Below are 21,883 nucleotides of genomic sequence, written 5' to 3' on the forward strand. Positions count from 1 at the left end.
TGGCTTGGGTTCCTTGCAGGAAAAAAGATGAGCGTGTGGAAAGGTGTGTGTGTGTGTCATAAAAAGTAATATTTAGCATATGCAGTTTCAAAATGGTTTAGCTTAGACAACTGGAGGTATGAGAAAAGCAAAAGGGGGTTGCTTTTAAAACACATATGGATTTTGTTTTGTTTTGTGTATCTTCATTATGCGGGAAAGACAGGACATACATGTTTTAAATAAATGGCCTATGCAAGGTAGGTATTTTGTGACAAGCAGACCCAAATTAACAGCATGTTGGTTTTCTGCACTGTTTCAAGGTTCTCAAAATCGTAACTTTCTGCAAACAACAAACTGTACTGAGTATAGATGAATATAATGGATCATGATGGTTTCACTCCTGAGCAAGCATATATTGAATTAAACGGGAAAAGGACTTGTAGTACTAAAATAAGTTGAATTTAAAAGTGACCTCTGTGGCTTTATTAAGTTTATTGTATAAAAAAGTATCGCATTCACAACAAGATTAAGCTAACTTATGAAAAACGCCACAACCGTCCAGTCACTAAATAAGGTCACGTCCATCAACAGGGCAGGACGGAGCCGGGCCTAAAGAGGACGGGACGGCGGTCACGTGACTCAGTCGTTCCCTTTGGGCCTTCATTACCCATCAACCCTCGGGAGCGGGCAGGCAGAAAGCGGAAGTTGCGCTCACTTTCCTACTTAGAGATATGAAAGGATAGAACGAGGCAGCTTGGCGTGGAGCAGAAACCCAGTTTACATAGGAGAAGTTGCGACCGACTCTCCCCCTCGCCGGTCCCACAACGCAGCTGGCTTAACACCTTGCATGCTCAGTGCCGGACTAATTAGACCTTTGGTCTGATCCAGCCGCGCTTTTATTACATTAAGTGCGAGCTGGACGTAGGATTCCACGGGGCGTCCCAGGGTTCTTGCGCCGCGGGGACTGGGAGCCCGTCTGGGTGTCCACGCGGGGAAAAAAAATGGAGACGCAAACGCTCTTGCCTCTTTGATCTAAGTTGGCGGGCAGTTCATACGCTTTAAACTCCATTATCCCTAACATGGGAAGCTGGGTGTTGGAATGACGCGGACGGTAGCAATGTGCGGGGTCTCATGCATTGTCGACTTGTAAGCAGCTACGGCGCATTCTTGAAAGTTGCAAGCCACCCATTACAGTTTGCACAGGGAAAAAGACCAAGCAGAAGGGCTCCCCTCCTCGCTTTGAGGCTGGCTTTCGGAGAGAGTGGAGAAGGAGCTGCGGCCCCGCGCACGCTATGCTGACCTCTCTTCACTGCTGCCCTGGAGAAGCATCCGAGGTAAGAGAAGGAAAACACAGTGCACTGAATGGGAAATCGGTCCCCGTGTGTCACTCTAACCTTTTCCTATCTCTGTGGCCTCTCAATTTCTGACGGTACTTCCCTCTCCCGGGAGCGGGGGCGGAAATCCTTGTCCGTTGCTACGACAACGGCCGGAAATTGCGTCCGCGGGGGTGAGAGCCGGAAGTGACGCCGGGGAGGGGAAGTTCCTCGGCCAAGGCGGCGGTAGTGGCGGCGGCGGCGGCCTGAGCCATGTCAGCGGGGAGCGCGGGGCAGCGGGAGCCGGGCGCCTCGGGAGGGTGAGGCGGCGGCCCCGCGGCTGGGCTGCGCTGGGGCCTGCGGGGGCGAGGCGGGAGCGGAGCGGGTCGGCGGGAGCGCGAGGCCGGGCGAGGGAGCCCTTCTGGGACTAGGCCGGGCTCCCCCAAGTGGGAGCCTTCTGGTGGTGTCGGACTACCACTCCCATGATCCTTAGCTGGCGGGGAATTCGCGGGAGTTGTAGTCCGACGCGGCTGGGGAGCTGGCTGGGGATCATGGGAGTTGTGGTTCGATGCAGCTGGAAGGTGCCGGGTCGTGGGCGGTGCCTGAGGATCAAGGATCTTGTTAGAAATGTTGGACCCTAGGTTGGGATTTGTTTGATGACCGTGAGAGTTGTAATCCAGTGTTTCTGGCAGGTGCCAAGTTTTGGAGTTAGCCGAGGATCATGGGAATTGTGGGTTCAGTAAACCTGGAGTAAGCCAGGTTGTGCTGAGGGAGAATTTCATGACTTGGATGGGATGTGGGTGTGGTTAAGGTATAACATGGAGAGGCATCAGCTTTGCTTTTTCCAACTGGAGTCTCCTGAGATTTACTAGCTAGCCCAGGGGTCGGCAACCTTAAACACTCAAACAGCCATTTGGACCCGTTTCCCACAGAAAAGAAAACACCGGGAGCCACAAAACCCTTTTGACATCTAAAATGAAGATAACCCTGCATATATCGGGTTTTTTTTTTACCTTTATGGAATGTATAAAAAAACTATAGTGTGTTGCATTTTCATCCAGATATTTTTCAGTAAAGGCTAAGTTTTTATTCTGGAAATGTCTTGCGACATTTGACTTTTTGTTGTTTGCCCATTTCTCACCACATATTAAGCATACTGATAAGCCAGTCTCGTCAGCAGTGAAAGCAAATGAATCTGCCCACGTACCATTAAACGTTCTGTTTTCTTCTGAAACTTTTCTTTTCTTGGATTTATCCATGGTTGGTCTACCAGGGGTCGAAAAGCTCAGTAAATCGTGTGCCAGCAGATGTCGCACATTGGCAGTTGTGACACATATTTTGAGCAACAGGGAGCCGCAGCAGAGGGATGAAAGAGCCACATGCGGCTCTGGAGCTGTGGGTTGCTGACCCCTGAGCTAGACCCTGGTGCTTTAAAAAAAAAAAAAAAAACTTGAAATTAGGGAATCCTGAGCCCAGGAGTTGATTTGGGTTACAGGAACTGGTTGGTGTTCACAGTCCTATATAGAAATCCAGTCCTGGTTATCGTAAACTGGGATGGACAGACAGATAGATTGGAATCTTTGGAATAGATCTTTGGGTGACTTGTTTTAAATTACTAAATGTTGCTAGTGATTGAACCTTAGTGACAATCAAAAGCTGTTTTTCTAATAAATTGAGCTGCTGAAACTAAAAAAGGTTGCAAGTAGGGTGAACCAGTGTTGAAGTATGTGCATAGTCCAGTTCTGGTACTGAAAATAAATTCCTGGGCTGTATATGTGCTTGTGGTCATTCTCGTATTCCTAGGCTGCTCACTCTAGATAGTGGAACTCAAAGTTCCAGTAAAGAACAAAGGCAATCCCACAAGCCTGAAGATGGGCTTTCTTCACTTCAGCAGTAAAATTTAAGGCAGGACGAAAGAGACATGCTGAGGTTCCCATTCCTGTTCTTAAGCAGTTGTTTATTATACTTAGTATTTATTAATTAGAATAGGAAACTTTATTCACCTGTTTCGGGTCACCTAAAGATCTGCTAGTTGAGGCAGACGTACTATCTGCCCATCCCAGCAATTTATAAGGCTCTCTTCCCTCCCCACTTATAAAAAATTGACCAACTTCTTATTTATTATTACAATTATATTCCTCTCCTTTGGCATAAAAGCTAACAGACAAACTATAGTTAGGCTGTCTGGGGGCATGCTGGGAATTGTAGATCATTTTTCTGTCTAAACAGACACCAGATTTCACGTTCCAAAGTTGGGCAGAATAAGACATGTTCCTGCTTCACAACTGCTGCTGCTGATCAATGAAGACTGACTGGGTTAGATTAGGGACGGAGAACCCCCGACCGGAGCTTCTCAGGCGGCCCTTTTCCATGGCCCCACTACTGTGTGGTTTCCTGGCTTTTATGCAGTTTTTCCCTCCATCTCAAAGACTGCAGTGTGTTTCCCAAGGCGGAGTTTCTGGCAGAAGGAGCTGCAAATTATGGCATGCCAGTAGTGTCCATGTTTGTGACCTCACCCCTTTGGGATCAGATGGCTTCACACACTGAGGTGGGGATGAGGACTGCTAGAGGCTGCTGCCCCCATGCAACTCTGCCCCACCCCATGCTCTTAAGTAGGATTCAGAAGCATGGTTAAGACCAGGCAGCTCAGTTCAGTCTCCTTTTGGGGTCACATTCAAGTTGATGAAATCCTGTTTCGTTTTGTGCTTTGCCTTAAGCCCTTTGGATGGGGCAGACTGTCAGTCTAGCTGAATGAATCCACTCTGGCTTAACATGCAAGGATTTCTGTGACCCTTAACTAGTCAGGCTGTCAGAGGTAGGTCTTATGAGTGCTAGGTCCTTACTGCTGGGTGGGACAGCTTGCAGCTCCAAAGCAGACCTAAATATTTTTCCCCCCAAATTTTCTAGGCGCCGCAGTAAATGGGACCAGCCCGGGCCATCTCCAGCTCTTTTCCTCCTTCCTGCAACCACCCCCGTGGCCAGCCGTCCTGTTCAGGGCAGCGGAGACAGCGTGTCGGGGATGTCAGGATCCGAGGGTTCAGCAGCTCCTCTGGGCGCACTCGATGCGGCTGCTGCCGTGGCAGCCAAAATCAATGCCATGTTAATGGCCAAAGGGAAGCTGAAACCGACGACCAATTCAGCAGACAAGGTTAGTGGCTGCTAGGGGTGAAAATGAGGCTACAGAACTGGTGCTGTCAAAACGAGAGGACAAGAAACCCGCTCTTTTAAGAGGGTGGAAGTACATTTCAAATTGGGGATTTTGTGCTTCCCTGTTGGGTTATTTACCCAGTTGCTCATTGCTTGATACCCAGTCAAGTGCGCAGATTGATACCATTAAAAATTAATGTGTCTGAGCTGCCATATAATGGTAAGGAGGGTCTTATCTGTGATGGGTTGTTGTCTTGCTTCTCCTTTTTATAATTTTATAATTTATTTCTAGAATCAGAGAACAGTTGGAGGGGGCCAAGAGGGCCATCGGGTCCAACCCCCTGCTGTTGCAGGACACCAAGTTACACCATCCCACTTAAGTTACTGTCCAGTTAGGGTTATATCTGCTATTTGCCATATTCAGAACCATTAACGTTAATGAGACAAAGCAGAAATAGGAAGACAGATCCGCAACACTATTTATTAGATTTATAGCCTGCTTGTTTTCTTACAAAGAACTCAAAGTGGCTTATATTTTGCTCTTCTTCCTGCTCTCAATCTTATCCCCACAACAACCCTGTGAGGTAGGTTGGGCTGAGAGCCTGTAATTGGCCCAAAGTCACCCAGTTGGCTCCATGGCTGAGCGGGGGCTCGAACCCAAGTCACCTGCGTCCCAGGTTACACTCTTAACCACTATACCACATTGACTGTCCCTGTGTCACAAGCTGTTGCTTGCAATGTAGAATCACATCAAAATGAACTTGTACCATCCAAGTTCAGCACTATTAAAATAAACATTTTTAGAAAGATTGATCCCAAATTAATTACCTGGTAATTTAATCTAAAATTTCAGTATCTTAATATATAGAACAATGAAATAGAATTCATAATAATGTAGGATTAGTGCAAAATTGGGAAAACAGTTTAAAATGCCAAACCATAAGAATGTGGCATTATGTGTAATAAGCAGCAAAGTAACAGCTGCTCAGCAGATAAGAACTAAGTGGAAATATATCAAGAGAGATTAAAAAGGCACTGAAATAGAAAACTATTACACATTCCTAAGCTAGCACTCACTCAGAGATACCAAGACCCATCAGCTGGAACCACTCAGGGTGTGCAGGGGCCTACATGCCCTGGGAAGATCCATCCTGAAGCCTGCCACAGCCCCACTGCATTTTTTTAAAGCAGAAATAATTAGCTTTTAAAACATTTTCTCCGGACATGGTGGCTGCTGCCATCTAGGCTTTGTCTCGCGAGGCCCCGGGAGTGGAGTCATTTCAGAGCGGTGGGAGACTGGGGGACGGCTCTCACTGCCCTCTCTTTCCCCGCATCTCCTGCCTTACATGCCGAGGCGACTCCATTTCCAAGCCGCTGGCTGAACTCTTGCAAGTCGCTTTGTGCCAGAATGCACCGGGGGGGGGGGGGAGGAAAAAGCCTTACACGATTCAAGGGGGTAGAAGAGGTGTCAGTGGGGAGACGGCTCTTCGTGATCGATCCCTCCCCATGCCCCTTCTGAAGGCACAGTAGCCCCAGCCTGGCACCAGCATCTGAGCTGCCCTATAAAATCGCAGCTCCCTTCACCCACGCGAAAGGAAACCCACTTTGTTCCCCTCGTGCTTGCCAGAGAACTTCTGAGCAGCCTGCATTGGGAGGGGAGAGCACCGAAGCAGGAAAGGGGCTGAGCCGTGCCAGTGGCTTTCTCCCTATTCCGGGGGTGCCGGAAAGATGGCCAGCCCACGACATCTGTTGCTGTCTGCTGTGAGCAGCCCAAAGGTTGCCCACCAGCCTGTCTCTGTGCCAAAGTTTCTGTGACGACGCTGTTCTCCCCTTCTTTTCCCAACATGCGACAGCTTCAGTCTCCTGGAAAAGGCCCAGCTGCAAGCAAAAGCAAAGACGACCTTGTCGTGGCAGAAGTGGAGATCAACGACGTGCCCCTGACCTGCAGAAACCTCCTCACAAGGGGACAGACGCAGGATGAGGTCTGGGCCACGCAGGGTTGTTCCCCCTGGGCAGGCCTTTTGTAGGCCAGGGTAGGGATCCTCAGGCTCAGGAGGCCAAAGTCGACTGCCCAGGGTTCCCCAGGCGATCGTGAACTTTCCTGGCCCTTAATCAGCCAGTGGCCCCCTTCCTGCCTGCCTGACGGCTTCGCAGGAAGATTTGCAAGCTGCAATATGCCGTTCCGCTTTATGATGGTTTTTGCCCCTGCTCCTGTGTCCTCAGCCCCTGCTGTTACGGGAGCACATCTCCCGAGAGCGGCTCTGAAATCGATGGCAGCTCAGCTTTAGCTTAGTGCTGTTTCTGCTACAAGTTAAAACTTCAGCCTTTTGCAACGAAGGGGGAAACGGCAAAATGCAGGGAATGAGTCAACAAGGTGGGGGGAAGTGGGGGGGGCGCATGGCTGTCTGTGGAACCCTGGAGGCTACACTGGGGTCCCAGACGGGCAGGATTCGGCCTGGGGCCAAGCGCCTTTGTGCTGTGGGCCATCGCAGTTCAATAAGCCCTCATGGTGCACTGAGCTGTGGTCGCTGGGCCAGAGGATAAGGGGATGGTCACTGCGAGCCTCACGGACGCATCTGAGTGGCTCTGGGGGGAGGAAGAAGAAGAAAAGAAACCGGGGCTATTCAACATTTAGCTCTGTCCAGCAAGGATTTTGAAAAACTGTCTAATCGGAGCCATTCCACCCCGGCCCCCGTGTCTGCAGATAAGTAAGCTGAGCGGTGCCGCGGTCTCAACTCGCGGGAGGTACATGACTGCAGAAGAGAAAGCAAAAGTCGGGCCCGGGTGCGTATCCCATTTTCGTTCTCCTCTCTCCCTTCCCGGTAATGGCTGGGTGGTTTCTTTCTTTCAGAAGGTGCTGCCCTGTCTGAAGGAGCTACCTGATACTTACCTGCACCAGTCTTGGCGGGATCCTGGTGGTGGGTCCCTATTTTCATGGGCAGAGCTTGCCCCCAGCCATTCCCCCTGCAACCGTTTGAGTGGTGATGACTTTGTGTGAGCATGGGGCGTTGAGTGGGCAGCCTGAGGCCGAGCTCCACCGCTCCAGTGAAGGGATGGCTGGATGCCGGTGGGAGCAAAGGCAGAGACCAGTTCTGCTTTAAAATGCTCGATAACTGTAGGCCGCAACAACCTGGTAGATTTTGCCAACTCGGTCTGGGCAAGGAAGGAGCTTTTTAGATCCCAAACAGCCCCAGTTTATGTTTATTTTGTTTAGAGATTTCTGTTCTGCCCTTCTGGCATCTATGAATTTCCTCGGGGTGCTTTGCAAATTGTGATATCAGTGCAGTAAAATTCAGCAAAGACAGAGACCAAAGTTAACTTTTACAACGTTTGCATAAAGGTTTTACCTGGGCAGGTGGCGGCTAAGAACAGGGTCTTTTCTGTTGTGGCACCAGATTGTGAAGTGAGCTTCCCATACGGGCTCACCTGGCCACCTACACTGTACTCTTTTCTGTGCCGAGGGAAAACCTGCTGATTTTCCCAGACAATTTAGTCTTTCGGATTCCATTATTTTAAATCTGTTACTGTGTTTGGACTCTGCATTGTAGCTAGATTTCATTTTGAGTTTGTGTGTGTGTGTGTGTGTGTGGTTTTCAACGTTTATTTTGGATTGTGTGTTATATTGCTTTAATTGTTATGAACAGCCCACAGAGCTTTGGTTATAATATGGAACAAGTTCAAAGCTGGTTAAGATACATCCAGTGAAGTGCACAGCTTCAGCTGAATCCTGCAGCTAGTAAATAAATAAATATGTCTGTGTGTTTTTCAGAGATCGTCCGCTGTACCTGCACGTTCAGGGGCAGACGCGAGAACTGGTGGACAGTAAGTAAAAAGACTTGTCCCCCCAAATTGAGATATTGCTCAAAACGGGCACAAACCTGAGAGGTGCGTTTAGGCAGAGAGTCAGTGACCTGCCCAAAGTCACCCAGTGAGCTTCAGAACGAGGTTATTCCAGCCCATTTATTCTAACCAGCTCACCATGCTCTGTTATTAAACGTACAACTGTGTATTTTCGCTCTTGATGCTGTTACTGGTTTTTACTCTGCCTTTTTCTGCCTTAGTAGACTTTTAAGGGTTTCATATTTTGTCATGCACTAAGTTTGGATTTTAGTTTTTCTGAACCTCAAAGACAATTTGAGCTTATTGGCAACATAAAAGTTTAGCAAATAAGCCCTCAGCAGGAATAGGTAGATGGTAGATCTTGGGAGATTCTGGTTCCCATTGATTAGGAGCCGGTATATAAAAAGGGGTTGGGCGTGCAAGAGCCGACCCAGAAGTGGGCTTCTAGGTGAGCTCAGTGTGGTCCTGGCCTCAAACAAAATCTTGGGCACAGAGCATGCTCAGAGGCTGTTCTGGTGGTATTTTTACATGGTATTTGCCAGCTCTCTGCTGTCTATAGACAGGTCTATACTTTGGAGTCTTTAAAAAAAGACTCCAAAGCTTGTCTGCCAGGCCTGAAGTCTGCTCTCCCCGAGACGGAGTAGCTGCTCCTCCTCAGCATGCGCAGACTTAAACCTTCCGCGAGGCACCCTGTGTAAGTGCCGTTTGCGGCATCCCTCCCAAGGGGCCCCTTTCACGCCCACCGCTTGCCCGCAGGAGCCGTAAACCGGATCAAGGAAATAATCACGAATGGCGTCGTCAAAGCTGCCACCGGCTCCAGTCCCACGTTCAACGGCGCCACCGTGACAGTCTACCACCAGCCCGCTTCCATCACGCAGCTGCCGCCTGCTGTGGGCCAGAAGCCTCCGTTCCAGTCCGGGGGGGTACGTATTTGTACGGAGAAGCAGCCGCTCCGTTCTCCTGGGGCGCTGAACGGTAGCCGGCGCTTCCTCCGGCATCCTCGCGTCACGACCTTCCGCTGCAGTGTTCCTAGCCTGCTGCTCGCTGCCCGTTTGGGTCCCACCTTCCGTGCCGGGCCAGTTGGGGCTGGGTGCCTAGAGGATTAAGAAGGCAGGGCCTGCTGAGTGAGGCCCTGCCGATACCATCCTCTTAGAGAAATGTGATGAGGAGAGGGGTCCAGCTTGCAGAAGAGCGGAGACCTCACTGTGCCATCCGACAGCCGCTCTGGGGCGAGCGTCGCCTGGTGCTGGGCAAGCAAACCTTTTGGCCGGTTTGGAGCAGATGGCCACGGGCTTCTGGCTGTGCCCCTGGGGAAGGCTGGGCTCGGGCTTCCCCACTCCCCTTCTCCACGCTCCGAGGGGCCACTGAGCACTCACCGCCTCCTCCCTCCGCGCGTGTGTGTGTGCAGATGCACTACGTCCAGGACAAGCTCTTTGTCGGTTTGGAGCACGCGGTCCCCACCTTCAACGTCAAGGAGAAGGTCGAAGGCCCAGCCTGTTCCTACCTGCAGCACATCCAGATCGAGACGGGCGCCAAAGTCTTCCTGCGGGGAAAGGGTTCCGGTTGCATTGAGCCTGCCTCCGGCCGGGAAGCCTTCGAGCCCATGTACATTTACGTCAGGTAAGGGGCTGCGTGAGGGTGAGCAGCGGGCGGGCGGCTCTTCCCAGGAGGGAAATGGGCTCTGCGTTGCCCTCCTTGCAAGGTTGCAGCACGAAGCCGATGGGATGCCTTAGGTTAGCCTGAAGGCTTCTGAGCAACTTGATATGCACCAAGCAGTGCCCACCTGACACTGCTCAGATGTGCTGGACTACAACGCCCAGCACCCACAGTTGGCATGTCACTGGCCATACCGGCTGCTGAGGACGAAGCTTGCGATCCCAGCTTGTGATCTGAAAAGCAGAACCATTGTAAATGTTTGTTGTTGTTGTTGCTGAGGGCCACAGTTCCTGGTGAGCAGACCAGGAAGGGGGGGGGGCAGCCTTGCTTCCTTCCCCATCTCCATCATCCCCTTTCTCGGTGGCACCCGCTTTCTTTTTCCCCTCTTGCTGCTTCTCCCTGCCACTCCCAGCTTCCCCTTTGTCCCCAGCTGTTCTACCCACATCTTTTGCCCTCATCTCTGCTCCGTGGAGGGAGGGGCTCAGTTGCTCTTGCAGAGGCCTGGATCCATCCCTTACAGAGCGCTTTTGCATGAAACTCTGCACAGGGCTGCTAGGCCCCCAGCCGCAGAGCACAGCTGTTCTCCACACGGTTTGACTGTGTGTGTGTCTTTCCAGCCATCCAAAACCAGAAGGCCTTGCAGCAGCCAAAAAACTCTGTGAGAACTTACTACAGACTGTAAGTAGCTTTTCTATATTTTGCACTTCCTTCCATAAATCATTTTTTGTTTCGTTTTGTCCCCCCACACACACTTAGAACATTTCTACATCTCCCAACAAGGTGTTCAGTTGTGCTCTGTGTCTGTGAAAGGGAGGGTGTGGTTTTGGGATAAGCAGGGCACAAGCACTTTTGGCATGTTGGACTTGGTTCCGGAGGCAGCCCAGAGATGAGAGGTGCCGAACCTTGGGCCAAATTGCACCCCCCCAGCTCCCCCACACTTTCTTTTAACAGTGTGGAATGTCCCTCCGTAGGGAAAGGCCTGGTTTGCTTGGGACACCAACCCAGAGGTTCTTTTAAACTGTGGTTTGTTGCCTTACCCAAGGTTTGGGAGGCGATCAAACAACCCATAGTTGTTTCTCTCAGGCACTGGCTTGTTTGTTTCCCTCCTGCTTTGCCTGCTCCCTTCCTGTGCCCCAGAAGTGTTGGGGGCCCTGTATTTTGGCTGTGGAATGGCTGGGGGTTTTTTTTACTGCTTTTCCCAGGGGCTTTTGTAGCCTGGCAAAACAATCCATGAGTCTGGTTTGTACATACTGGCAACCTCTGTTTTAAACCATCCAACAACAAACCATGGATCAGTTGTTCATGCTTAGCAACAGCTGCACTTGATTTGTCTGTGTATGATGGTTGTCTGGACCCTGGACCGCCCTCAAGAGATGCAAGATGTTTTGCAAAAGTCTGATGTACCTTTGGACTGGATGCATGTATGCTTCTTCTGCCTCTTGTATTGACTTGGACACGTTCAGAATACAAAAAATGCATTTGTAACATGAAGGATAGAACAGACCCCAAGTTCACACCCTTTTGCATCAAGAACAGCAAAGCAGGGATTACTGCCTCCTGTTAGAGCGAGGGTCAAGTTGGAGTCTCTGAGGCTGTTTTATCTCTTCCAAGGTTCACGCTGAATATTCGCGATTTGTAAACCAGATAACTACAGCAGTGCCCATAACAGGTGAGTCTTAGCAGAAATTTCTGTGTAGATTTCAGTGTAATTTGGGAGTAAGGGAAGGGTGGCAGAAGTAAACCCAGAGGTCTGGTGGGAAAGGGGTGGGTTTGGAGAAGGATTTTGAACGGAGGGAGTGGCAGGGAATACTGGGAGGGGAAATGAATTTTAAATAAGAATACTTCTGTTTTAATATTCAAGAAATAGAAATTCGGGGCTGAAAGCAACCCGCAGGGATCTGAGCAGTAAGTGTGGGAAGAATTGTGTGGTATGTGCCACTGTTGAGGCCAAAATAGGGAGATCCTAGAGAAAATATTTTAGGGCTTTTTGTTATTTATTTATTTAAAACGTTTGTATGCCGCCCAGTTGTGTCACAGCACCTCTGGGCAGCTCACAACCATGAGATAAAAACGCTATAAAAACCATAACACATTAAAAGCAACAGTAAAATAGAGCAAGACATACAAAACAACAGTCTGTGGCCATTAGTTATTCAAATGTTTTTTTTTTTAAAAGGAGGCTCTTCGGTTGCTGTCAGAAAGAAAGTAAAGAAGGTGCCAGGCGCATCGCCTTGAGCAGAGCATTCCAAATACAGGGAGCCCTGGAGCAGCCACGCCTCTCGCGTCCTGAAGGGATGGCTCACACAGGAGGGCTTCCTGCAAAAATGGAGTCTCTCTTCTTTAGGATGGAAGACGTGCAGCAGAATGAGAGGGAACGAGGCAGAAAGAGGGCCTGTTAACCACTTCAGGCTGCGAATGGTGGATTGCAGTTTGGAATGTTCCCCTACTTCAGACAGGCAGTCTCCCTGCAAGCAGAAAGCTAGCCTGTCAGGAAGAGAGCCTGGAACCCTGTGTGCCCATCCCAGGGCCTTTTGGGCGGGGATCCTTACCCTGCCAACTTTTTGGGGAAGCACTGACTTTGTCTGCTTTAATTATGGCCACAGACAAGCCAGTAACCAAGTGTAAAAATAGCTAGCAATTGCAAATCCTATTTAAAATTCAGGATATGCCTAAATAAACCCCCATCAGCCAAATTATCTTCAGTAACAATTTATTAATATCAGCTAATTCTGACTAAATCATGATAAAGCTTGGCCATCTATTTCCTACCATGTGAAGCGGACAAATCGGGTGGTAATTAGAAGGATCAATTTTGTCCCCCTTTTATATATTGGAGTAAGGCTAGAAAGGACTCCCGTCACCGGGGATCAATACATGTGGAAAGGGCGGTGGGCCTTGCGGTGGAATTCAGCTGGCCCAGGGCCTGCCCTTGCTTTCACTGAACTAGCAGCTTTTTAAACATTTCTGCTGTTGAAGCCGGTTGCCAAAGGCTGTTTGCACCTAAGGAGGAAACATTATGTGACTGGCTGATTGTTCCAGCTTTCATGCCGTCACTTGATCCACTGGAAAACGTCCGGGTGAATCCTGCGTCTTCCACCAGTGGAGTTTAAAGGACAGGAGGCCCCTGTGATAGTGTTAGGGGTAGGTGGGAGATCTTTTCGGGGTGCTGAGCCCCCAGCGCTGGTACAGCAGAAGGAAGTCCTTCAGAGTAGTCCAGGCTTTAAGCACTAAAGCCAAGCTCGAGCTCCTCTTTCTCATTCCATTCTGCTGCACGTGAGGGCCAAGCTGAAGTCCCGAAGCAGGAGGAACGAGCAGGCTGGCTCAGCTCACGGATAAACGCTTTTCTCCTCTCTGTGTCCGGCAAGCCTTTTCTCAGCTTTCTTCCCTGACAGCAAGGATCCTGAAATACTCCGCTTCTCTGTCTCCACCTCGCTCTTCCTCTTTTCTCTCGTGAAAAAGCCAGACCTTTGCAAATAGGGGTTGCTCATGCAGGGGGAAAGCCAGCCCCCACAGTAAGCATCCCGTCACAAGCCAGACTTTCCCTCCTTGCCCCCGGCAGGATTCGCTCAGCCCGCGGCGATCGTGACCGTCCCGCCTCAGCCGCCGTATTACCCGCCCAACGGCTTCCAGGCCGGCTACCCCGTGGTGCCACCGCCTCCGCAGCCGGTGCAGCCCCCCTACGGAGTGCCGGGCATCGTGCCTCCCGCCGTCCCGCTGGCTCCAGGAGTGCTGGCGCTGCCCACCGGCGTCCCGCCAGTTCCCACCCAGTACCCCATCACGCAGGTGCAGCCGCCTGCCAGCACTGGCCAGGTAAGACTGGGGCAGTGACTCTCCCTTTGGGGCTGGGAGCCTGTGGGGTGGCAGTTGTGCTGCTGCTGCTGAGCTTGCTTTCTCCCGTCCCTTAAAGAAGGGAGGGCCGCCTCTCTGCCTGAAGGAGAACATGGGGCTAGTGGCCACTGCCTGCCCCTCTGCATGGCCAAAAGGTGTGTGGGGGGCTTGCGGGAAGGGGCCAGGTGCTCCGGAGGGGCCCACCTGGCAGCTGGCCTGCTGGGTTTGGGCCCAGGCGTGATGGCCAGGACGCGCCACCTTGCTTGACACCCCTGAGGGGGAGAGAGACGCTGCCTGCTCCTCAAAGACAGGCCTCCTGCCCCGAGTCCCTTCTGTTGGCTCGCTCGCTCGTTCTCACCCGTCTTCAGAGGTCTCCAAATGCTCTCCCTCTCTGTCCTTTGACCCTGCACTTTCCAGACACCGCTGAGCACCCCTTTCCTGCCCGCCGCACCCGTAAAGACAACTTTGCCCGCCACCGCACAGCCCCCAGTGCAGCCTCAACCTCAACCGCAGCCGCAGCCGGGCCAGAAGAGGCGGTTCACGGAAGAGTTGCCGGACGAGCGCGAGTCTGGGCTGCTGGGATACCAGGTGGAGTGCGACACAGCCATTTTCTTGCCTGCTCTCTGATCTGCCTCCCGTTCCTCTTGAGCCAATCCCATGCCTTTCGTTCTGGCTCAGAGGCCATCAAGTGTGTGGTACCCTTGGGATCCCCTTAACCGTTCGCTTGAATTATCTCAGTCTGGAAGCATGGGGCTGAAGGGCTGTGGCTCTTCTGGTAGTTTGGCTTACAGCCCCCATCTTCCCAAGCCAGCATTGCCAGTGCTGAGGGGTCATGAGAGCTGTGGGTCAAAACATCTGGGGGCTGCAGGTTGCCCATCCCTGTCGCCTTAGCTGAAGTTCTCTCGGAAGCCTGCCCACCCTGGTGTACTGGTTGCCCTGACGAGTACCCACTGTCCATGGATGACTGCCAGCGGTGGGTTGCTCTTCATGCGTCCCACGAGGTGGGCCTTGGCTCCTCAAAGCTGCTGCCACAATCCATCCCTGAGCCTTGAAGAAGCCAAGAACTCCAGGTCGCTTTTGCTGCAACAAGCAACTCACACAGGTCGCCCCTCTGGAATTTGCCTTCCAGGGTGAATAGCGATTGCCTTCCTATACTGCTCCAAAGGTCTCTGGGAGGTTAGAGGTCAATTCCACAATGCTGTGTTCCAGGCATTAGGGATGGAGTTAGGACCAGACGAACAATTTCTGAGCTTAATTTTAAAAGTGTATTTGCAATTTGCTTCTTTGGAAGGATGAGCGCGGAGGGGGGGCAGTGTTGCAAGATTACGTTCCAGGTTGTTTTGACAAACTCATGGACTTCTCACCCAGCTCAGAAATACTCTTCATGGGGAATGGGAAAATCCATTGTGTGATGGTGGTTTCTGAATCTACCTTTAAATGATCTGGAGTTTCACATCTTTGCTTAGAGCTAAGCCTGATTTCAAAGGTCTGAGGTTTTATTTCCTCCTCAGTGTGACCACAGTGGAAACCAAGCTGCACGAAAACAGGAATAGAGCAGCCACTGAACTTCTTATGTTTGATTTTATATAACCCGTTTGAGAGGACAAAAATGATGCATTTGGGGGTTTTCTTTGGGGAGCAAGATCTGTAGCAGTAACCGTTGAAAGAATCCAAACAAGTTGCTAGGCAGAGTACTTTGTACCAGGCTGCATGAGTAATTAGACCTGGAGTAAGGTAGCGTCCTGTGTAGTAAGTTATGACATGGGCGTCCGGAAAGGAGGATAGTGGGAGTAGTGGAGGGAGGTTCCAGCTATGATTTACTAAACTGCCTGGTCTCTTGGCATCGATTCTCATTCGCCACAGGTGACCAGACCGCCAAGAGCGCCACTTACAGTGCTGTTGAAAAGCTATTAAATGCGCATGAGAACGCTGCATATACAAAAAACGTGTTAACACGTGGACAGACCACCACTCAGAAAGTGACAGAAGAGTGGGGTGATACCCGTGGACATTGGGCTGTACTCTGCCTTCACAAGACGCAGTTCCTTTACCCTCAGCCTTTCTGTCTGCAGAGTAGGGGCAATAGGGCTGGCCCAGCTGCTGGGGCTTTTAAAAAGACTGCTGTATCAAGCTAGGCCTTCCGTTAGTTTCCCCCAGGGCTTACCTAGCAATGCCGTGCTTACCTGGCAGGTTTTCTGGTCCTCGTGTGAATGACCGATAATGAGGGCTCCCAGAAAAGGAGGAGCACAGCTGTGTGGCGCCCACAAAGCACGCTTTGTGAGGAAAGGTTGGGCCGCCGGCAGATGTTCGTTAAGGAGCTGATAGGTGCTGTCCTAGTTTTAGATTTGCTAATGCCGCTGTGTTTTTCTGCTCATAGCATGGACCCATTCATATGACTAATTTAGGTACAGGCTTCTCCAGTCAGACTGAGATGGACGGGGCAGGTTCGAAGCCAGCAAGTTCCTCAGGAAAGGAGAGAGAGAGGGACAGGTAAGTCAGAGCTGCGGCCCCTCGTGGTTTCTGGCAATGAAATGGCAGGTGGGTGAGCCGGGGTGGGGGTGCTTCCTCGCCTGTGCCCCCACCTAGAACTTGGGGGTCCCCCAATTAAAATGGCTGGCCAGTCAGTTTCAGGAGAGGCAAATCACCCACCCCAATCTCATGCAGCATGGAATACATTCCTTCGTTCAAAGCTTGTATAGACTGTCCCTTTACTAACGTCTCAGCACAGTTGACAACAAGCACAGGTTAAAAAAGGCACAGCATCCAGCAATTCACAATAAAATCACCATTAAAACCAATTAAACATTAAAATAATGGGAGAATAAAAAAGGTTTTCGCCTAGCGCCGAAAAGAAAAGCGTTGGCACCCTCTCGGAGCGAATTCCACAATCGGGGCACCACCGCAGAGAAGGCCCTCCTCTGGGTAGCCATCCTCCTGATCTCCTTCAGGGAGGGCTCCCGAAGAAGGGCCTCTGCCTCAGATCTCTCTGCAAGAGAGCAATCTATTCCGGGTGCTTCCTGGGTGTGAAAATGCTCGTGTTTACTTCAGATACATCCTGCTTAGCATAGCGAAACTGTGAGCAAACAGTTTACAAATTTCCGGTCAGTTAAAAAGGCATACATAATGTAGCACTTTCCTTTTCAACAGCAAACATTAAGATCACAAGCAATAATGCAGAGAGTGAAGTGAATCGGTTTCAGGATAATTAGTTAAGCTAGCGAAGGTTTGCATAAACAGATGCTTTCAAGAAGCATGAAACGCCGTGCTTCTTGGATGAGGTGGCGTGTTCCAGAGGTTGAGGGCCACTTCTGAGAAGCCCCCGCTGTAGAGGTCACAGCATCAAGCTTCCCTTGCCTGATTCGCTCCGAATGCCAGTCGCAAGAGAGCAGATAGCTGGGTTTGGGCTTGTTGTCGTTTCCTTTGGGCTTCCTAGAAAGATGGGGCTGATCCCTTTTGGGAAGCAGGTCCTGGCTTGGTCGACTCCTTCGACCTGATCTGGCGCAGCCGCTCTTGCTCCTTGGTTCTCAGCAGTATTCTGTGCTCTGAACTGCAGGGCGGCTGCGACCCTTGACCCTGGGCAGAAAGCTGCCTTCAGGCTTCCTGTTACATTTCAGGATTATGCTGCCGTGGGGGATTTCACTGCAGCCAGACGGGACCAGGAAGCCAGGTCTTCCACTGAACTTGCTTCTCCGTGAACAGACCTGGCCTCTGGGCAACAGGCCAACCCCAGCCTAACTCTGTGTCACAGATGATTATATTCTGATGGGTGTTGTTGGCCACTTCCAGAGACTGAGCACTGGACCTACTGGTGTAAACACCTCTGAATTTGGCCTTCAGGTCTTCTTCTGTTTTCGCGATTCCCTTTGCGTGGGGTTGGGCATTACAGCGCTTGTCAAAGCTCATAAATCTATAGGCTTTCAGTCCCGGCCCTTGCTGTCTCCTCCCGTCCTCTCTCTCTTCGTATGCCACAAATTTGTGCCCAGAGCAGCTCAGCAGGAGAACGAAAGGATGATTTACAAGGTACAATGCAAGATCAATGTCACAATATCCACAAAAGGAAATGGAAAGAATTGGAAATTATTGCATTACATTATATCCTCCCAAGAGAAACAGATCTCTGTTCACCACCGGTTCTGCCAGCACTGGTTGGCAGCCCCCGCTCTTCATCTCGATGGCTGCCGGTGCTTGCAGGTGTTGCTTGACATGCTTCCTTATGCAGCATCCCTTTTATATTTTTATCTTTGTCTCCGAACAGGCAGCTGATGCCTCCACCCGCTTTACCAGTGACCGGAATTAAGTCAGAGGCTGAAGACAGAAATGGGTCCTTACTGGGCGGCCACGGTGAGCGTGGGCAGCTGGCGGCAGGCGTGGCTGGGGCGTGTGTTCCACCCACACTGGCTCTGCTGAGTGCAGTGTGGGCAGCTCGTTGTGTGGCCTGCTCTCCCCCGTGCCCCCTCCTGGCGCAGAGCAGAAAGCCGTGCTCTGCTTCTTTCAGGTCTCACGTGCATGATTTCGGTTGTCCATCCTCTTGAGGTCCAAATTCACGTCAGGGGCTAGAGGCTTCCTCTTCCTGAGGCGAAGGGTATTGTTTGTCTCCCAGCCTTTTGGGAAACCCGAAGCTGAGCTGCTAATGTTTGGTCTCTTTGGATAAGCGGCCCGTCGTACACACTCCCATTGTGTCCAGCTTTGCAGAAAGAAGCCAGTTTCTTAGCTGACCGACTTCCGGCTTCCTAGCTTGCATCACTCGTGCCTTCCTTTGCTAAGGTCTTTCACAGTGCGCTCATTTACCTTTCCTAGTGGGAGTGCTATTTTGGCCCTTTTTTCTTTGAAGCCACTTAGAGGCGACATTTGAAGCAAGGGCGGTGTGAAACCACCAGTCTGCAGAACGAATCCAGGCCTCCAGGACTTGCCTAGGATGACCACTCCCCCTTTCCTAGGTCCACCTCCTTTCCCCCAGCCACTGACGGATTCCCTCACTTCCACCCTTTCCCCCTGCATTCTCAAAGCTTGAAATGGCTCTCTAAGGATTAGTTACCGGCAGCAAGTTCAGACCAGACAGACCAGCCTTTTTGCCGCTGTCGCCCTGCCCTTCTGTCCCACCCGCAGCTTGAATGCAGCCCCCACAAAGCTTATCTCGGGCAGAAGGAGGCTCAGCCCCCGATTTATGGCATGGCAGCTCATTCTGTGCAAGTAACAAGGCTTGTCTGACCTTAGGGGGAAGCGTGGAGCCGTCGCGCATGTCCTGGGCCCGGAGCGAGTGAGGGTGCCCCAAGCCAGCCGTCCCCCAGGCCAGCAGAAACTCGATCCCACTGCGCTTTGCTCGGCGGCCCTTGGGGCTCCTGCTCCTCCTGCCAAAAGCCCAACTTCTCCTCCCATTCAGAGCTCGCCCTGGTGTTTTGGTTTGGCTCAAGGGCAGTGCCCCGAACCCTTGTCATTGCTGCGATTCCTTTTTTCCTTTCTCCACCCCAAGCATGGGATCCATTTCCCCCACTTCAAGGCCCCAAAAGTAGGATGTTGCATCTCGACTGGGAAACACACATCATGCTTCCTGGAATGCACGCATGCGTACTGGCATGAGTTCCAGTCCCGGGTTGGGTGCCAAGCTCAGCTTCTCTCCTGGCAGACTTCAGCCTGAGTTGGCATTGCTGAACCGCCTTGAGATTCCTTTTTTAAAAGCTGTAGTTGGACTTTCCCCTTTTACAAGTGTTCTTTAACAGTGAATCGGCTCAAGCATCCTTTTGCTAACTTCACTTTTCTTCTTTTTTGTGTTTTTCTTTTTTCTCTTCTCTGTTCTCTTACATGGTTCTGGTGGATCATTTGGTGCCGTTGCTGGCGGATGCCGTGTCACGTGACCTCCTTCCCGGGGTGACCGCTGGCTGTGACCTCAAAATGGTGTTCAACTAACAATATTTTAATAATGCCTCTAATTTTAATTAACATGTTTGGGGGGGATTTTAAAAAATCTTTCTCTTCCATTTTTTATTTTCTCTTTGGTGGGTGGCGGTTGTCTTTTTGTCTTCTCCTCCTCTAGATCATCCAGCAAAGAAGATGAAAACAGGAGAAAAGGTATTTGGGCTGGTGGCTTATGCCGGTGACTCCTCAGATGAAGAAGAAGACCATGGTGGCCATAAAAGCGCAAGTAGCTACTCACAGACATGGAATTTAGGATACCAGTATCCTTCATCACAACAACGGGCTAAGCAACAGATGCCATTCTGGATGGCGCCGTAGCTGCCTGCAGCCAAAACCTACATCTGTCGTTTCTCACAAGCAATAACGCATGTATATTATCAAACTATCTCTGCAAAATGTCCATCATCCCCAACCTGGCCTCTTTGCACAAGCTTTTGAGATGCAGTATGCCCCTTCAGTGGCTGGAGCTCTTTTCTTCTTCTTTAAAGAGAAAAAAAATACAGAATTCGCTATTTCTGTGGTGGACTCGGCTGTCACAGGCAACTTTGAAATCACAGGCTTCTCGGAACACAATCGCAGATCTCTGTGTTGGCATCACACTTGCAGTGAAAGTTTGTCTCCTCCCTTCCCCCATTCCCAGGCTTATCATGCACCTAGTCTTGGCTTTGGAAGAGGAGGCAACCAAGCAAGCTAACGTAACCTGCTGTTTGTATTTCTGGGTTTGTTTTTTTTACTGGATTTTATTTTTGTGTGTGATGTTTAGGCTTCTGATACAGATGAGGTGGGGGTGGGGGGGCAGAGCCTTGGCCAGAAAACCTCTCAAGAATCACTTTTTAAAAGAAACTGTTTCTGTTAGTCATCTTGGGCTCCCCTTTTTAAAACTTGAATTTGCAGCTTCCATGGCTGCAAGCACAGTTGACCCTGTTCGGAATTACTTTGGCTGGCAGGTATATTTCTGACTCGCTTCCTCCCGCACTTGCCTTCGCCAATTCCTATTCTTCAGGCAACAGTGTTTGGCACTCCTCCTGATCCACATGCTGTGTTTTCTCCTGTCATCCTTGGATCTCCGACTGGCCCGCGTGGAGTTCCTTTCCGCAGCAATGGCATCATTACAATCCTCATTTTGTTCCAAATCCCAGCTCCAACCAAACTTTGTTTCGTGGCTGTTTGACCGGAAGAGATGCATCGACGTGCTTAAGCTTGTCATAACTGAAGAGATCAAACTCTTGGGATCGTTTTGTAGTGAATCAAAACTGTGGCGGGCTTTTTTCCAAGCCTGTTAAACGACGACCAAGCGAACAATTTCTGCACAGTGAAGTGTGCATTGGCTGGGGGTGGGGTGGGGTGGGGGTCCATAGATCCTGAATTTTTTGCTATCTCTGTTCAAATGACAAGTCGAGTTTGAAGTATTGGAAAAAAAGTGTTGGATATTTTTCCCCACAGAAAGTATCTATTTGGCAGACCTTGCTTACTCGTTAAACAGTGATACCAACAACCCAGTTCTCCAATTTTCTACATGTTGTAAATAAATTAAACCATAATTTCATGACGAATGGATGGAGATTCTACTTCCTTCTCCTGTTTTTGTTTTTAAGTCCGCCTTCAGCGTATGCTCCAAAGAACTGAAGCCGCTGGCAGTACTGGCTCCATTCTGTAATGGGATGCGTGAGGCAGAATTTGCTTTTGTAATGCTTGGCTGCTAGTACCCCCCTGGGAGATGAGATGCTTTGCAGAGCAAAACCCCTTCAGTCATCTTTACTGGGCTGATTTGAAGTAACGAAATCAGGCATTTTGCTGGCTGTTGTCAAAACAGTTTCCCTGCGTATGAATTGAGACCTTGAGTGTAGTGGTTGGAAGCCTTTTTCAGCCTTAAAAGAGGAAGATCTGGAGGGCTGCATTCTAGTGGCAGGATGGATCCGAGATGGGGGTGCAAACTACAAAACCAGTTATCAAAACTTTCGGTAAATTTTAGCTTAATGTGCTTATTGCTGGTATCTAAGTCGTCGGAGAGGGATTTTAGCTTCTTGAAATGTTGAAAATGCTACACACAGGCTGGGAAAGCATTCAGTAACTGGCGGATGGAAGGAAGGGACCATGTGGATGGACCAGAGGGCTGGATGTGGACGGAAGTTTCCAACCCCTGCTTTAAACTCCTCTGGATGGAATTGACTTGAGAAAACCTGACCTTCCTTGTGAGAAGGCTTTCT

At 50.5% G+C, this 21,883-nt stretch overlaps 1 protein-coding gene and 1 non-coding gene across 7 annotated transcripts; both read left to right on the forward strand.

The window, feature by feature from the left end:
• Positions 1-1,488: 1,488 nt before the first annotated feature.
• Positions 1,489-21,229, forward strand: KHDC4 (KH domain containing 4, pre-mRNA splicing factor). 6 transcript variants are annotated; one of them, XM_044448610.1, is made up of 14 exons: positions 1,489-1,612; positions 4,200-4,440; positions 6,293-6,421; positions 7,144-7,223; positions 8,209-8,261; positions 9,036-9,202; positions 9,688-9,899; positions 10,553-10,613; positions 11,547-11,604; positions 13,492-13,745; positions 14,181-14,351; positions 16,141-16,253; positions 18,019-18,104; positions 19,795-21,229. In XM_044448610.1, the coding sequence occupies exons 1-14, from the start codon at positions 1,566-1,568 to the stop codon at positions 19,992-19,994; spliced, it is 1,872 nt and encodes a 623-aa protein (XP_044304545.1). In that variant the 5' UTR covers positions 1,489-1,565; the 3' UTR covers positions 19,995-21,229. The 6 variants fall into 6 exon arrangements, 5 of the variants coding, with proteins under 5 accessions (XP_044304545.1, XP_044304546.1, XP_044304547.1 ...); XM_044448611.1 differs by having other exon boundaries at positions 13,495-13,745; XR_006416506.1 differs by lacking the exon at positions 1,489-1,612 and having other exon boundaries at positions 3,450-4,440; positions 16,169-16,253; positions 19,795-19,836.
• Positions 9,373-9,500, forward strand: LOC123032736. Its single transcript, XR_006416534.1, has one exon.
• Positions 21,230-21,883: the final 654 nt, after the last annotated feature.

The sequence above is a fragment of the Varanus komodoensis genome, unplaced genomic scaffold, assembly GCF_004798865.1.
Source record: "Varanus komodoensis strain SLA01 unplaced genomic scaffold, ASM479886v1 scaffold55, whole genome shotgun sequence".
Lineage (NCBI taxonomy): Eukaryota > Metazoa > Chordata > Lepidosauria > Squamata > Varanidae > Varanus > Varanus komodoensis.

Bases quoted from the DNA above. Each gene is read 5' to 3' on its own strand.
- KHDC4 (XM_044448607.1), top strand. From the start codon at position 4,117: ATGAGTGCTAGGTCCTTACTGCTGGGTGGGACAGCTTGCAGCTCCAAA. The intron at 6,422-7,143 runs GTCTGGGCCACG...CCGTGTCTGCAG, and splicing joins GGGGACAGACGCAGGATGAG to ATAAGTAAGCTGAGCGGTGC. The intron at 16,254-18,018 runs GTAAGTCAGAGC...GTCTCCGAACAG, and splicing joins AAGGAGAGAGAGAGGGACAG to GCAGCTGATGCCTCCACCCG.